Source organism: Ictidomys tridecemlineatus, chromosome 10, assembly GCF_052094955.1.
Source record: "Ictidomys tridecemlineatus isolate mIctTri1 chromosome 10, mIctTri1.hap1, whole genome shotgun sequence".
Lineage (NCBI taxonomy): Eukaryota > Metazoa > Chordata > Mammalia > Rodentia > Sciuridae > Ictidomys > Ictidomys tridecemlineatus.
In genome coordinates, this window is record NC_135486.1 from 115,177,106 (window position 1) to 115,194,197 (window position 17,092).

At 45.0% G+C, this 17,092-nt stretch overlaps 1 protein-coding gene and 1 long non-coding RNA gene across 2 annotated transcripts; one reads left to right on the forward strand and one right to left on the reverse strand.

The window, feature by feature from the left end:
• Positions 1-1,392: 1,392 nt before the first annotated feature.
• Azgp1 (alpha-2-glycoprotein 1, zinc-binding) lies at positions 1,393-9,079 on the forward strand. Its single transcript, XM_005328430.5, has 4 exons — positions 1,393-1,549; positions 4,123-4,383; positions 5,837-6,112; positions 6,985-9,079. Exons 1-4 carry the CDS (start codon positions 1,474-1,476, stop codon positions 7,305-7,307), a joined length of 936 nt encoding a protein of 311 aa, XP_005328487.2. The 5' UTR covers positions 1,393-1,473; the 3' UTR covers positions 7,308-9,079.
• LOC120887381 (uncharacterized) lies at positions 2,395-14,952 on the reverse strand. Its single transcript, XR_005730607.2, has 6 exons — positions 14,899-14,952; positions 13,457-13,568; positions 6,948-7,299; positions 4,139-6,269; positions 3,679-3,765; positions 2,395-2,687 (listed from the first exon to the last, which is right to left on the reverse strand). It is a non-coding gene; the product is annotated as an uncharacterized LOC120887381 (long non-coding RNA).
• Between the last annotated feature and the right edge of the window lie 2,140 nt (positions 14,953-17,092).

Below are 17,092 nucleotides of genomic sequence, written 5' to 3' on the forward strand. Positions count from 1 at the left end.
TTCTGACTTTAAGCAGAATATTTGTAGGTTGATTAGCGTTCAGAGTCCACAGAAGGGCTGGAGAACCCAGACTCAGAATTAAGCAGAAGCAACACAGTCAAAATCACTTCACGAATGCACGGCAGCTGCCAGCAGGGGGCGGCAGATGCCACAGTTTTGACCGCCAGTACCGTCAAGCACTGGACGTTGGCTCCACCTCAGCCACCACTGCTGGGGAGCTCACAGGAGCTGGGTCACTGTCGAGACCCATTAGGAAGGGATGTCCACTGTGCCCGCTTCGGTTCCCTGACTCCTGACTCAACGGGCAGGACAGGAACAAGTGCTTGCTGAGCCTAAGCCATGTGCACGCCTATTTCTGGCTGTTTCTGCTTCCATGATGGAAGGTCGGGATGTCCCAGGCATGGAAAGGGAAAGAGGTGGATATGTCCTCAAGATGAAGCTCTGGTTGGGAGCAGTGTGCGAGAGAATAATGGTTGTCCCCTTGTGGTGCCAAATCAGGCCAAGTTTGCATCACCCCCGCCGCCACCCAGTCCCCACACAGCATGCCATCAATGCGAACGAGTTTTGCAAACAGAGTTTATTCACAAGCAACTGAGTGCGGAGGGCGAACCCCACATATCAAATCTGCCTCCTGTCAGGTAGGATTTGGGGATATCTATGGAGTAAGAAAGTAGGATGTTTTAGGTGCAAAGAAAGGTTTTTGGAGGTGAAGCAATCAGGGTCTGCACATGCGCAGTCAAATGTTTATCGCTCTTCACGGGACTAGTGTTACCAAAATGACAACACATGATTCCAAGGTGGAGTTTTCAGCCTTCTGCCATCAAAAGGTCACGCATCAAACACTTGTGCAAACCCAACTGAAAAGTCAGTGGCTTTCCAAGTCCCTGTAAAATAATCTAATCTATGTTACCATCATGACCCACATGTCAGAGGTGTCAACTATAGCAAACCTGGTAAGAGATGAATAATATATTGCTCAGCTAGTGACTTCCAAAATTAGTGGTTTTTAAAGTCAACTAAAAGCAGGTGACACTAGAGGGTCAGTTTAGGTGTCCCTTTGGTTTCACTAGTTGGGATTTACCCAGGCTCTGACACATAAAGAATTTTTCCAGAGAAGAGGGGTGAAGTATGGTCCCACAACACCCCAATCCCCCCAATGACCCCAGGGCAGTTGTGTCACCATAGACACACATCCCAGACATCTGCCACTCTTCACCCACACCTCTAGCCCACCCATTCTTTCACCCAAGGAATTCAGAGTCCTGAGATCAGCTCTCTCCACTCTGTTTGCAGAGCCTGTCTATAGACCTCCTGACCACACTGCCAAGCCAATTCATGAATCCTTTTTTCACATTGTTTGGGGAGGAACCCATCCTGGCTCCCTCATTGGCCTGTGAATTCACCTCCCCTGGGCATGGTGCCAGGACCCAAGGAAAGAGCTGTTTCCTGTCCAGAACCTTCCAGCCAGACACGATGGTAACAATGGTACCTGTTCTGCTGTCTCTGCCGCTCCTTCTGGGTCATGCAGTCCCCCAGGAGACCCAAGCTGGTGAGTGGGGAAGCAAGGGATAGGTGCTGGAGAAGAATGGTGGGAAGGCAAAGAACAAGACAGAATGGCAGGGAGAAGGACCCCCTGTGGCTGGGATTCCCAGGCACGTCATAGTCATGGGTGTTCAAGACCATCAACTAACTCAGCTCACACTTCTAGAAGCATTCAAGGGGCCTCTGGACTCCTGCTCATTAAGACTGTAAAGATTTTGAATCTAAAACCCAAGTGAAAAAAACTAAGACATAGAAAAGGCAAAGTGACTTTCCTGGGATTAAATGGCAGAATGAGGCAGAAACCCACACAGAGAGAGCTGCTTCTAATCTGTTCCTTCCTTCCTTCCAGTGGATAGGCACACCTGCCTGACTCAAAGAGAGAGGAGAGAGAGAGAGAGAGAGAGAGAGAGAGAGAGAGAGAGACGGGGGGGGGGCTCCCAGGGGCAAGCAAGAAGGCAGTTAGCTAAAGGAAACCCAGGTCCTCACCCAATCATGAGCCTAGAAGGCAAGGGGCTGGGATGGAGGACAGGTGGGGACACTCAGGGAAATCCAGAGTCAATGCTTCAACAGGGAATGAGGCTATGCATGGCATCAAGGGTCCAGGATGAAGAGAGATGAGCTATGGGCTTTTAACCTGTGCAAGTTTAAAATTCCTTGCAGTCACAAATTGTCAAATAGGTTTTTTTTATGTTTGTTTTATAACAATCATGTTTAGAATGTTAAGCACATTCTATACCAAAATCCAGATTAGTCAGAGAGACACAAAAGAATGGAGGGATGGATGGGTAATAGATAAATGACAGATAGATAGATAGATAGATAGATAGATAGATAGATAGATAGATAGATAGATTTTAATGGGGGAAAGAATTTTATTTTAAAGAATGGGGTACACAGTTGTAGGGTCTGGCTTATCCTAAAATCTGCAGAACAGGCCAGCAGGTTGGGGACTCAGGAAAGAGTTAACATTGTAGTCTTGAATCCAAACATAGTCCAGAGACTAGATTCTTTCTTCTTTGGTGGGGAGGGAGGAGTCAGTCTTTTCTCTTGAGGCCTTCAACCAGTTGGATGAGACCTTCCCACATTATGGAGAATAATCTGCTTTACTCAGGGTCTACTGATGTACTTAGTCATCTTTTTCATTACTGTAATGAAACAGCAGAGGTGGTTAACTTTATAAAGAAAAAGGATTTATTTTGGCTCATGGTTCTGGAGGTAGATGGTTCCAAGGGGCCTAATCTGAGAATGACCTTCTTGCTGGCGGGGTCTGAGGCAACACAAAGCATCACACAGCAAAAGAAAAGGGAATACAGATTATGTCTAGTTTTTCTCTCTCTTCTTAACTTTCCATCCCTAACTCCCAAGAGTTCATGTCCTTCTCATATTGTAAAATATGTAATCATTCATCCCTAGAAGTCCCAAAGTCTTAACTCATCCAGCATTAATTCAAAATCCAAAGTCTCAACTGAGACTCAAGGCAAACTCCTTGAAGCTTTGAACCCATAAAATCAAAACAAGTTACTACTTATGATATACAATTATGGGGCAGACAGGGTATATATTCCCACTCCAAATGGGAGGAATAGGAGAGTAGAAAGGAGCTATTGGCCCAAAAGAAGACCAAACCCAGAAGGGCAGACATTAAATCCCAAGGTTCCAAGTCTAGCATCTTGTGCACACTGCTATGACAGGTGAGTCCTCAAATCCCGGGCTGCCCTACCCCTCTCTGTTATATTCAACACCGTAGTGGTGCTTTCTACACCTGCAGGCTGATGTTGGTGGCTTTCCTGGGTAGACATGGCAGTCACTCTACTTTTCTGGGGTCTCCACTGAGGTTTCACCTCCACAACTGATTTAAATGTTAACCATGTTTATTATAAACTAATTAGGAATCTGCCATATGCCCCCAACACTATTGAAATCCACGTGAACTATCTCATGAACCAATTATGGAATTCATTATGGAAATGTCCCCCTATTCTAGTTGCTGCCTGGTATTAAAATGCAGGTACATCCCTCAGAATTCTGAGACTGATTGAAGTCTTGCCCTGTACTGTCCCATCCTGGGTCATTTCTTGGATTTTCTAGTAAATTCTCCTTCCCATATTTTCTAACTATATGTATTTTTCAGGTTACCATCAAGTTCAGTGCATATCAGGCCACTTTCCTCTCCTCCATAAGGTGACTCAGGGGTCCAGGCTGGTTTGTCTCCATAGTCTTTGCCTAAAGGGAAGAGAGAAGGTGCAAGCCAGCTCATAGGACGAAAAGAATGAGGTTACCTCATTTTTCTCCTTTGCCAGAACTCAGCCACATGGTCCCAATATACCCACAAGAAGGTTGAGAAATATTATCTCACATGCCAAGCAGAGGAACAATGTAGCGAAGACATATGAAAAGTCAGTCCCAGAATGAGAGCTGAGCTTGCTCAAACTTCCAGTAGTGTGAGGCTGACAGCAGGGCCGAGAGAGCTGGGAAGAGGCCTCAGGGACAGAGGCCTCAGGGACGGGTCTTCTCTTCTGGTGCACAGTAGGTCTCCCCATGCATGGACCCCACCCCTCTGAGTCTTCTCATTTTTTTCAGGTCCTTATTCTCTGACCTTTCTCTACACTGGGGTGTCCAGGCCTAGTAAAGGCCTCCCAAGGTTTCAGGCCACTGCCTTCCTCAATGACCAGGCCTTCTTCCACTACGATAGTGAGGGCAGGAAAGCAGAGCCCATGGGACCATGGAGCCAAGTAGAAGGAATGGAGGACTGGGAGAAGGAGAGCCAACTTCAGAAGGCCCGGGAGGAAATCTTCCTGGTGACCCTGAAAGACATCATGGACTACCACAAGGACAGCAGAGGTCAGTGAAATGCAGACCACGGGGAGGGTCTTAGCTCAAGAGGCAGCCCTATAAGTGTGAGTGGAAAGGGGCCAACAGGTTGAAGATAGTCCCTCCCCCAAAGGTGGAGCAGGAGGCACAAATAGAAATACACAGACCCATCTGGACCTAATGCCCCCTCCCATAGTGTCCTCCTTCCATATGGCCTCCCATCCTTGCTCCAGGCCTCAGCTCTCACAGGAAGTGAGGTTCACCCCTGTTCAGGGATGTTGAGTGGAATGGTGAGTAACCTTGGAGTCAGTCTGAGCTGAGTTCACGTGGTACATTCTTCCATCAGTCGCTGCTTGACAGTGAGCAAGCTTTTTAATTATCTGGAGAATTGAGACCTGCCTCCATGAGGTTCTGGAAAACTTACCTACATCAATTCCATGAAGGAGGCAGCATGTGTTTTGCTCTCCCCTGCAGCCCCAGGGCCTAGGACGAGGTGCAGCCAATACTATTTGCTCAACTGAAGTATGTTAAATGAAGAGAGAGAAAATACCGAGCACAACAAACTCATGGTCCATACTGAAAGCTCAGAAAGTGCTGGGTTCAAAACCACAGACTGTTAGAGTTTCATGAATGTTGAGTTTCATGAGTTACGTGATAGGGTCAGGATAAAAACCACACAGTCTACCCACCAAGGCAACTAATCAGACTTGATAAACTGCAGATATCAGATAATTATATAAGACAGGATATCAAGACTGGGCTTCTGAGTTTAAAAAAAAATCTCCAAGAAGCCACCTGAAATCTGAAGGTTTTCAAAAGGAGGCCAGAGTTAAGTATAAATCTGAAGGATTTAGCATGGAAAGTCTTGGTAAGGAAAATGACCTGGGCTGGTGTGTCCCAAATAGGAGCAGGAAGGACACCGGAAGACTGTAATAGAAATGTTTAAGTAAGTAATTATAAGAAAAGAGAAAAATATGAGCACAATATTAGAAGGTGATGGTAGCTAACTTTTTATTGGGCACTTATTATGTGCCAGGCCCAGATATCAATACATCTCACTTTCAATAAACTCCTAAAATAGCACTGCTGTCATTGCCATTTCAGAGATATGAAAAGCATAGAGAGATAAGGCTTAATCTCATGAACAGGCCAGTGTGGTGAGGAGAGATCTGGGATTTGCACTCTTAGAGCTATTCAGACTGAACGTTCCCCAAGAAGGTCAGTTTCTGAGAGTCATTGTTCACAAAGGGGTTGAGGCTTTAAAAACTCAGAAAAAAAAGATGCCAACCACTGGAAAAGAGGGGAAAAGGGATCAAATTATGTTTTCTTATGTGGTCAGATGAACTCCACCTAGAACTGAGAGGAAAGGAGAGATCCAAAAGTTTTCTTCCTATTTGGTTGCAAAGTGTGCAGGAATGAGAGTCATTCAGCTGGATTTCATACCAGGCTGATTGGCTCCCTGTGGGTTTGGGGGAGGCTTCAGGGTCTCACACCTTTCAGGGAATGTTCGGCTGTGAGATCCAGAATAATAGAAGCAATGGGGCGTTCTGGAGGTATGCCTATGATGGACAGGACTTCATTGAATTCAACAAAGAAATCCCAGCCTGGGTCCCCTTGGACCCAGCAGCCCTGAACACCAAGAAGAAGTGGGAAGCAGAAAAGGTCTACGTGCAGCGGGCCAAGGCATACCTGGAACAGGAGTGCCCTGAGATACTGCAGAGGTACCTGAACCACAGCAGGACTCACCTGGACCAACAAGGTACTCGGAACTTCCTGGGACCTACTCTCAGTAATGAGCTGAGAAAGACCAAGATGATCTCAGGCTGGGAGCTCAGGGGGTCATCTCAGGCTGCTTCCATCCACCCCTGGGAATCCCTTGGTCCCCCACTTTTCACTTCCTAGAATTCATTCCTTCCCTGGGAAGAGAAGAGGTGAGATCCAAAACCAACATTTATCCAAATTTCAAGTTGGAGGAGCCAGGAAAACCACTGTCTTGATGGTAACCTTCTCTAAATAACCCCCTATTTCACAGATGAAGAAATTGGGGTTCCAAGAGGCTAAGTTAATACTAGCCATAACAGACAGAATCAGGTTTCAAATTCCATATTTCAGAGTTCAAATCCCATGAACACTTTTTTCTACTCCTGATGCCTCTTGTTTGTGGAGAGAAGTCCAGCTTGGAAGGACAAGCAAGTGTGAACAGAACTAAGTGCCACAAACTGAGGCTTTGATTGGAGAGGTAGGGAGAGAGAAGAACGCAATAGAGCAGAGAGGAGTCTGATAGACAGAGACATAGGAAGAGCCAAGGAGCTGGGTCAAGACTAGAGAAGAAAGGAGCTACAAACCCCACTGAGATTTGGGCACACCAGGGAAACATATAGGGAATTCACAAATTGCTGCTATCATAAGTCAATACACAGTCAGATGGGAATAAGGGTAACAGAGTAGACATTCCATGACCCAACAGAGAGCCTCAATCTTCCCTGATCTTCTTAAAGATTTCTTAGGGGAGGTGGGCGCATAGCTTAAAGATCTGCTGATAGTGACATCTGAGGGTTTGGGGATGGAAGGGACATGACAAAGGAAAAGTCTACCTCAAGCCCTCAGTGTCCATCTCCTGTCCCTCCACAGATCCTCCCTCTGTGTCAGTCACCAGCCATGTGGCCCCGGGAAGAAACAGAACACTCAAATGCCTGGCTTATGACTTCTACCCACAAAGAATCGGTTTGCGCTGGACTCGGGCCGGCAAGGTGCAGGAAACTAAAGCAGGGGGAGAGATTCTTCCCAGTGGAAATGGTACTTACCAGTCCTGGGTGGTGGTGGGAGTCCCCCCTGAGGACAGAGCCCCTTACCTCTGCCTTGTGGAGCACAGTGGGCTGGCCCAGCCCCTCACAGTGCCATGGAATGGAAGGAAGAAAGCCAGGGCTGAAGGTAAATTGGGGACTCCTCAGTAGTCACATAAGTTCCAAAAAAAAAAAAAGACAAAAAAAAAAAAAGAGAGTTGAACTTTAGAAATCATCGTCAATGTCACCAACAAGGTCCCAGGAAAACAGTGCAAAAGACAGTGCAAATCCAGATAGTGGATTTGGAGACAGGAGACTTGCCACTGAGCTCACTCTCACTGTTCACCTCCTAAACTCTCCATGGTCCAGTCTTTAAAACCTCACCCACAATACTCCCCTTGCCTGGCCCAGCAGAGAAAGATGTTTTCAAACTGTAAACTGGCTATAAAAATGTGAGCTGACTGAATCATTCATTCTGCCCCTTCCCCAAGCATTTGATTCATCTGAAATTCTTGGTACCCAACTGAAATAATGGTTCACCCTTGGGCATATGGACCTTGGGATGTCTCCAGCATGGCTTAGGCCACCCAGTCCTGTGGACCTTGTTCTAGCATCCACTGCTGACATCCACAGATGAGGCCATGACCTCATTGGCTGTCAAGCCTTGAAATCTGTAAAACCCAACACTTCTGTACCTGTTTTCCTTGCTCCCTGTGAGACATGGTCCTCCACTTCAGCAACAAAACCTTTCCCATATACATTGGCCCTGAACCAGACGCAGCCAGAGCTTATTTAAGAGGCTTCCCCTCTCCAGGCGCACTTCCAAGGAAGCAGGAATCAGCCTTGATGTTCTTGGACTCCCTCCAAGTCCATCGGAGTGTGTTTTTTCAATTGAGTCACCTCTGCCATCCGCAGGATTAATGCCCAAGGGTAGAGCAGAACCCTCACAGCTGACCTTTCTACTAAGCCTTACCTACCATGGTTGTGTTCTTCTTTCCTACATGGAAAGAACTAACTCTCTTTATAACATGCCCTCAGCCTCCCACTCTGGATTACTCCAAATTCAGTCCTCCCAGCTATAAAGTAGTCAGAAGCGGCCTTCCAAATTCTGAGTCAAGAGGCTTCTCTTTCTTGAAAGTCTGAATTCAAAGATTACATTTCCGGTTTTGTTTTTGTTTTTGTTTTAATACTTTGGGTTCAATTTGAATATCAAAAACTGAGAAATTGGGCTGGGGATATAGCTCAGCTGGTAGAGTGCTTGCCTCCCATGCACAGGCCCTGGGTTCAATCCCCAGCATGGCAAAAAAAAAAAAAAAACCCTGAGAAATTATTTCCTTAGTCTACAAGAAACCAGAGGAAAGAAAGAGCCCCATTTGAACAGTAGAGAGTTGCATGGAAGAAAATCAAAATAGAGAGAAAAATACAGCCATTGATCCTTCAAAATATGATAAGACTTTGTACAAATAAAAAGTAATAGGATAAACATTGTGAAACAAAGAGGAAACCAAAATCAACATAAGTAGGATGGGCTAAGGAAGACTGGAATGTAGGATCTGATCCAATCTATGACAGGAAGAGATGAAGGGGTGGACAAGGAGAAGGAAGCCTCAATAAACAAGTCTTGGTCAAGCATCCAGGTGGAGGGGGAGAGGGACACAGAGACATTCAGAAACTCAGGGAAAACTTCCTGGAGGGAGTCAGATTTCAGAGGTATCAAAAGAATGCTCCTAAACAGTTGGATGTGAGACTGCTGAGAGGGGAGGGTCACAGGGCCTGCCAAGGAAAATGACCTGGGAGCAGTCCATGGGCATGGACTGGGCACACCAAGAGGAGAGAGGAGTCCTGGAAACCAAACATGGGTCACTATGTGCCCACTTGTCATGATGGGCAACGGGTGCGACTTATGCAGTCCAGAGGGAGAAATAAAGAATTTCCACATGCTTCTCCTCTAGTCAATGTTTTATTCACTGAAATCACTCAATACAATTTCACTCTATAGGTTCTTAATCAAGAAACTGACAACCCTTAATGCTAGGCACTGTGATAGAATCAATTCATAGCAAACAATTCTAGATTAATTCTAAGCACTGCCAACACATTTAAGCATGACAGGCTCATGATAGACATTCCCCCTGCATGTTAAGCTCAAGTGTCAAATCAAGGGGCTGGGATTGTGGCTCAGTGGTACAGCGCTTGCCTAGCATGCACGAGGCACTGGGTTCGATCCTCAGCACCACATAAACATAAAATAAAGATATTGTGTCCACCTAAAAAACTAAAAAATAAGTATTTTTTTAAAAAGTGTCAAATCAAACATCTCAAGCCTTAGGCTCTGAGTCCAGCAGATGCACACTCAGACCACAGTGATCAGATTAGAAATCCCAGGCACGCTTCTCCTGGGGTGGAGCTGATGTTAAGGAGAGGGTGGTAGGGAGAAGTTGCAGCTCTCACCAGGGTCAAGATGTGGCTGTAGAGTTTGAGAGAGGTGAGGAAAATGCAGAGAATCAGGCAAACGATGAGAAGAGTTGGGATGTCAGTCCAGGTCCTCATCAGGCTCTCCAGCGTGAGAGCATCAGTGTCGGCTGGCTAATGTCAATTCATTTGCTCTATTACTTATACCAAATTCGGGGGGTTTTGACACACACACACACACACACACACACACACACACACACACACGCACCCTGCGCCTTTCAATCCTTATCAGCTGCCACCAGATTTCTCAGTGACATCATTTACTCTGGGGTTAAAGCATCTGGTCTGGTGGTCCCCACCCTGATCTTTTCACCTCTCTCTCTTATCAGGTACTTTTCCCTCTTATCTTGGAGGACAGCCTGCCAGAGGCTTCACTGTGAGTTTATCAGAGTGGGGAGAAGTGACTTGTTTGTGCCCAAGGGCCATACTGGAGGGCTCCGTTAGGCATGCCTGGTGAGACTGCAGGTTTCAAACTGGAGTTTTTAAAATGGAGTTGCTTAAGTTCAGGCCTAAGGCCATCCTCACACCACTCAACAAACATCTCATTGTTTCCACCAACCTTTTTAAGGAGATGTGTGGCCCAATTTCCTTTCTAAAGGAAGATGATTTAAAATTAATTTCTTTTGAAAATTCAGCAATTGCCCTTGATGTAACTGATTTCATCCTGAACATAAAACTAGCCATAAAATAAGAGCTCAGTATCACTGGTCTTTGGACAGAGTGGGTAAAAGGACTAGAATTCCCACTGGGTACACCCAAAGCCACCCCCAAGTGTAAAACCGCTTGCAAAGCTCACTGTGCCAGTAGAATTTTCTCATAAATGATTTGGTATTTATTAATAAGATTACACATTCACACAGAGGGAATAAACTGTTCCCACAAGAATATGTTCTAGGAAAAGCACTGGTTCAGGGCAAATCTGTGTTGACAAGCCCCTTATAGTAGAGCAAAGTTTTGAACCCAAATACAGAAGAAAGAAGAGACTCTAGCACTTCATTGAGAAAAAATGGACTCATCAAACTAAACACCCCCATTCCCATCACTGAAACCAAGATCCCAATGGTATAGGTACCCATCTTCTCTTCCCTGCACTTATTTCCTCCTACAGAAGAACTATCCTTCCCCATGTGCTCTGGACCTCATCCTCTTTCTCCTACTCAAGGACCTTATTGACCTGGTTCTCCTGTCTCTCTCCAACATTGCTAGAATATAACCATGTTATAGTCTCTCCCCTTTTAAATAAAGCAAAACTTCCCATAGCAGCACCTTCCCTCCAGTTTTCCCTCCATTTCTTTTTTTTGCTTCACAGAAAAATTCATCAAAAGAGCTGACCATGCCCACTGCCTCCATGTCATCACTTCCCATCCATTCTCCAACCACACCAGTAAAGCAATCATTATGTCCACTAAAATTGCTCTTTCAGCATGTCTGTAATCTCAGCTATTCAGGACTGTGAGGCAGGAGGATCCCTTGAGCCCAGGAATTTGGGATCAGCCTGTACAACATAAAGAGACTCCATGTCCTTTTCCCCCCATTATTTTAATTGGTGCATGACAGTTTTCCAAGATGGTGGAATTTGTTGTTACATATTCATACATACATACTATATTAAAATCTAATTTGGCCAATATGATTCCCAAGTATTTCCCTTTTCTCTCCCAGAGAGACTCCATGTCTTAAAAATATAGAGAGAAATTGTCCTTTCCAAGGTCACCTAGGCACTCCATACTCTCACTGCTAAAGTCACTTACCCATTTCTACTCTAATCTTGTTCAAGCTCTTTGCAGCATCTCACAGTTGGACCCCTCCTTTCTTCTTCTTTTCGTAGATTCAATAGGTATTTAGTGAGTATTTATCATGTGCCTCATCTCTGTTCTAGTAATATGACAGCAAATGAGACTTAACATGTCCCTGATTTCATGGAATTTATATTCAAGAGGAGAGGTCCTGGCCATCAGTATGCAAGCCAATAAATAAAATGCTATGGAAACATAAAACTAGGTGGCAAGGCAAAAGGTGATTGGGAATGGAGGGAGGAAGTGGCCTTTCTAAGGAGATGATATTGAATTCACATCTAAGAGATGAACAGGAAGAAGTTATGGGAAGATCTGGGGTGAGCATCCTGGGCAGAGAGCACAGCAAATGTCAAGGCCCCAGGATAGAAAAAATCTTGGAGTGTTTGAGAAACACTGTAGAGGCCAGTCAGGCTGGAACATCATGAACAAGAGGAGAGCAATCAGAGATGGTTCTGAAAGGGCCAGCAGAAGCCAGACCATGCAGGGCCTTGTAGGTATTGGTAAGGAATTCAAATTATTAAGCCTCTGAAATAGGGAGTGTTGGTTTTGGTAACAGGTTGGCCTTTCCTGGGTAATGCATGGACCTTCTCCCTGCTTCTGTATATACCCTCTCCTAGGATTTTCATCCATTCTCATGAATTTAAAACCCATCAATCTGCTGAAGAGTCCCAAAGTTAGATCTTCAGTCCACACTTCTCCTGGGAACCAGAACTAATTTCTCAGCTCTCTTTTTCCTTACCCACCATGCCCACTCCATCAGGAGTCCCATCCAATCTACTTCCAACATCATCCCTGTCCTCACTGGGGAGAGTGGTAACAGAGGATGGGAGAGCAGTGTCTGAGATTGGGGTCTTGGATGACCTCATGGCTGTGGCAAGCCTAGCGCCTGGGAATGTTCCTATGCAAGGATGCAGGATGCCTAGCTGCTATGGCAATGCCCTTCATGAGGAGGCTCTGAGGCAGAGTCTTATCAACCTGGACCTTGATCTCAGGCACATAGTTCCTGGGAATAGAGGAACTCTCCTGTTAGGCAACCACAAAGTTTCACCAGCTCCACTATTTCCAAAGCTGCTGCTTAACGGTAACTTTAAACAATGGACTTTCTCGAGAGCTACACAAAGCTCCTAACATTACACATTGCTACTGTAAAATACAACTGTGGAAAAGCTACATAAATGTTTCTAGCCCTCTAACTTTCTGAGTATGAAAAATAATGTCTGCATAGTCTTTAACCTGATAATGAGACACATATAAATAAAGATTGCTGGAGTAACTCTTTAAGTCTGCTTCTCCATCAGCACTCCACCTGATCCCAGTTATTTTATCTTCAAAACCTGCATCGGTGAGTCTTTATTTTTCTAATCCCCCATAGCCCTTCTTGGAACCTGGTTGATTGGCCTCGCTGGTCACAGCACTCGCCTTCTACAGCCATCACCCAGTCAATGGAGACCCAAGGTCCAAGTGGCTTCAGATAGACTGGAACATTCTGAATCCTTAGTCTGCTATAAGAAAAAGCAACTCCCTGTGTCTCACCTGAGGAAGAGTTACAAATGCTATCAAAGTAATTGTTATACTACATTGTTTGGGGGATAAGGGGGAAAGATCTGTATGTGTTCAGTAAAGACACTTTTTGTTCCAAGTATTTCCGATCCACAATAGGTTGAATTGACAGATGCATAACCGCAAATACAAAGGTCAAAAGGTACTTTCAGTGCTGTCAATCACTGCCTGGATTCCCAGAGTAGCCAGGCCCAGGACCAGCCTGCAATCCAATCAGTGATATTCCTTTCTCCATACCCTTCTTTGCTCTCTTACAGCTCAGATCTACTTCTTGCCCTGTATCCACGGTCGTATGCTAAATTTCCAGTTAGGCCCCATGTTTCACTTCTTCTACTTAGTCCGCCTGACCCACCTACAGATCCTCTGTTCATACCCATCTCATTAGCCAGGCCTGGGTCGGGGTGGGGGAGCCCTCTAGACACGATGTGGCAGCTCCCAAGGCGCCCTCTTGTGGCCAGAAGGCAAAAAATGCGGGCTGACTCCTCTCACCTGGGTTGGGACTTTTCCAGGTAAGGCGTCTCACTCCTGGTGAAATCACGATGCCTTCTCCCTTTCCTTGAATCATTTCTCAGACCTCAGCACCTTTGCAGCTGGTGTTTCACTGAAATATTCAGAGACCATACTGGACCAGATTACATACTGGATTACTAGGCCCCTCAGCAGGAGAGCTATATAGATAGCGGTTCTTCCTCCCATTCTGAGCCCTAGGCCCCACTGGCAAGCAGGACAACTCAAAAACCCTCTGGTTTTCCTTTTTACAATTATTCTCCCACGTCATTCATATCTTCATGTTGCACTCCTGGCTGTTTATAGGAGAAGATCAGGCTCTGCCCCATATATCACCTTCTAGTAGATGCTCTTCCTGCTGGGTGAGTGGATCTGGGTGAGCAGCCTCAGAGACTGTGATGATGAAAGTGCCTATCACTACCCTTCTCTCTGGCTTCACTATGAGTTATAAAACCTCCAAACTGTGACTCTCAGGCTTTGGAGGATCAGTGATCTTCAGAGCTTTTGATAACTTGTTCATATCCTTTTGAATAAGATGGTATAGTTAATGGGTCCCAATTAAGGTTTTTTTAATGTAATGGATCCCTAGTTAAGATTTTTTCAAAATTTAAAGATCATGAGGTTAACCTGTAGAAACATTCCAACATACCAGCCAACTCCTTTGTCCTGGTGTGGGGAGATGGAAGTGAGTGTAGACTCAAATGAAAATTATGGGAAAGTTCAAACTCAAGGGCAAAGTGACACAACCAGTTAGAAGTTCATAGGTGGGCCAAGCCAAGACGCTTGGTACATTTCAATACCTGTTTAACATGGATTTTAACCAGTAGTCTTAAAACTTTTCCAGTACCTATTTAGCATGGATTTTGATCAGTGCCCCTACCTAGAAGCTATATAAGCCCTTAGACTAGTACATTTAGGTGCAAAACTTGCTATCACTTCCCCTCTCACCTTGCAGGAGTTCTTGCTTTTCTTCCGGCTTAAATCAATCCTTCTCCATTGCTCCTCCCTTCCACTATTGTCCATGGATTTTATTCTTCAAATTTGCAGAACCCTGAAAGAAGTTGGTGAAGCAGAGAATCTAGCTTCATCTCAAACTCTGGTTTAACTTTCAGCTCCTGTTGTTCTCTTACATCCTATAGTAGATTGCTCAGGCTGCCATAAGAAAATAAGAAACTTGATGTGACTCCATTTTTTAGAAACCAGCCTCTACCTCAGAGCAAAGCCTGTCCAAGGAAGGGGGTGTGACCCTTGTCCTTGGAAAAACCCACAGAGCACTCCTAGGCACATACCCACTCTGCTGAGTTGTTTATCTACAAATAACAGGAGAGATCTGTGGAGCCAGGTGTCCCTGACTCAGTTAGGCTAGGTGAGGACCCATAGCAACCCCCTAGCAACCACCAATCACCATGAGACAGGGAAAATACCTGGGATGCCAGATGACCCTCCCAGTAGCTTATGATGGCTGAAAACATGTCGGGAAACCATGTAGTTTCGCCCGTACACTCCTCGTGGCTTAAACCAATCAGTCCAAATGAATCCCCCTCTTGTACTAACCAATCACCCCTACCCAACTTGTTCCTGCCAGTGAATATGCTAATCATATTTTAGAGTTGTTTTATGATTTTCCCATGGTGTGCGATGATTTGCTAAGAGATGCTATGATGTATGTGAAGTCCCTGCCTTCTCCAAAGAGTGTATAAAACTGCTGCAAACCCTGGGCTTGGGGCCTCTCAGCGTCACCAGTTGCTCTATGAGTGGAGGACAGAGCTAGCTCTCAATAAACGCCTCTTTGCTGCTTACATCGATCTCTGGTGGTCTTTTGGAGGTCCCAAACTTAACATTAAGATTTTCAGGATGAAAGTGTGTTTTCTTAAGGATCCTGAGGAATGGAGAATTAAGTTCTGAATATCTGTATTTTGATATTGCAGATCAGCCTATATAAACGCATTGTGATCATAATTGCTCACTTTCATTTCTTTTTTTATTTCTTCCTGAATAAGACTTTCATGGTACTTCAAACTTACCTGGTATGAGGCCCAGGCTAAGAAGACAATGGTCAGTGAGAAGGACACAGTCCTGTGTATGCAACACTTGTGATCTTGCAGAGCTATGTCCAGTGACATTCTTTAGTAGCAAGAAGCAGACCGTCACTAGCTAACTTAATCCCAGCTCCCCACTCCTTGCCCCCCGAAAAGAACGCATCTTGGAAGGGGCGACAGTGAGTATCCAGCCACCAGGAATCATGAAGTAGCCTCATTACCAAGGAGGACGTTCAGATAAATCAGCTCCAACCATGTTTGTTTGCTGTTTCCTAACAGTCACTGAACTCAGGATTCAAAGTCCTGGAAGAGAGACTGATCGATCAGACTTATTTGCATCATTCTCTCTGTGGCTGCCAAAGGGGCTGATGGTCCAACTAAAACCTCTCACAAAGAGAGTAATTCTCCAGAAAATAAAGAAACAAGAAAAGAATAAGGTCCAGGTAACCAAAAAAAGTACTAAGAGGGGACACAATGAAAGAAAGAATCTATTGCTGTAAAAGGCTGCAAGACGAGATAATTCACTTGATAAGGGGAATACAGGTGGCTGGGATATACAGCGAGGTCAGCTCACATTAGCTAGGATCAGAGAAAGAATAGAGGGAGATGTTAGCTGGAAGAAGAGAGCTTGGGGCCAGGCTCCAGGATCAGGGTGAAGTGATGGGAAAGGGTAAGAGATAAGTTAAAGAGACCAGGTTAAGACTGCAGAGGTGTCAGGAGGCTGAGTAGTGGAACACCAGCAGCCCTGGAGGGTAGAGATCCAGGAAGAATTTGGTGTATGGCCACCATTAAGCTAACCATATAGGAAATTTTGTGATACATACAACTAATAAAAGATTTGCTACCCATATGTATTTCAAAACTCCTACAAGTTAATGGGAAAGGCAAAGGGAAACAGGCATGTATTATGAACAGGCAATTCACAGAAGAGTGAATTACAGTAGCAACAAAGGTCAAGGAAGCTCCCCAGCCAGATCAGGATAGCATGACCTCGGCCATACACTGAGGGCCAAGTGTACTGTGACTGAGGAATTGAGTGCACTTTGCATTGAACTTCTCATTCTTATAATGCACTCATCCCCTGGCCCTCTCCTTCAGTTGCATGATAGCCCTGATGTCCTGTGGTGCCTGCTGAGCTCTGCTGCAGAGAAATCACACAACTGTTAAAAAGGGACTCTAGAAGCCTCTGATAGCTAATTTAGGCTGAGGGTTCTCAAGTGGGATGGGCTGGATTTGAACCAAAGTTTCAGGGCTTCCAGTTTTGATCTTAACAAGTGAGTTAAGATCCCTTTTCCTCAGTTTCCTCATCTGTGAAACTTCCTCCTTCATAGAATTATCATGTGATTCAATGAGTTAATATTCCGTAGGTGACTAGGAATGAAATTGACGAAATTATACAGTTAGATTGTGTGCATGTATGAATATGTAGCAATGAATCCCACTTTTATGTTTACTTCATGCACTAATAAAAAGGAAAAAATAATAACAAAGTGCATTTCAGGGAGCTAAGGTAGCTCAGTGGTATTATCTGGCATTCACAAGGCCCTGGGTTCAATCTCCAGCACTGATATCAAATAAA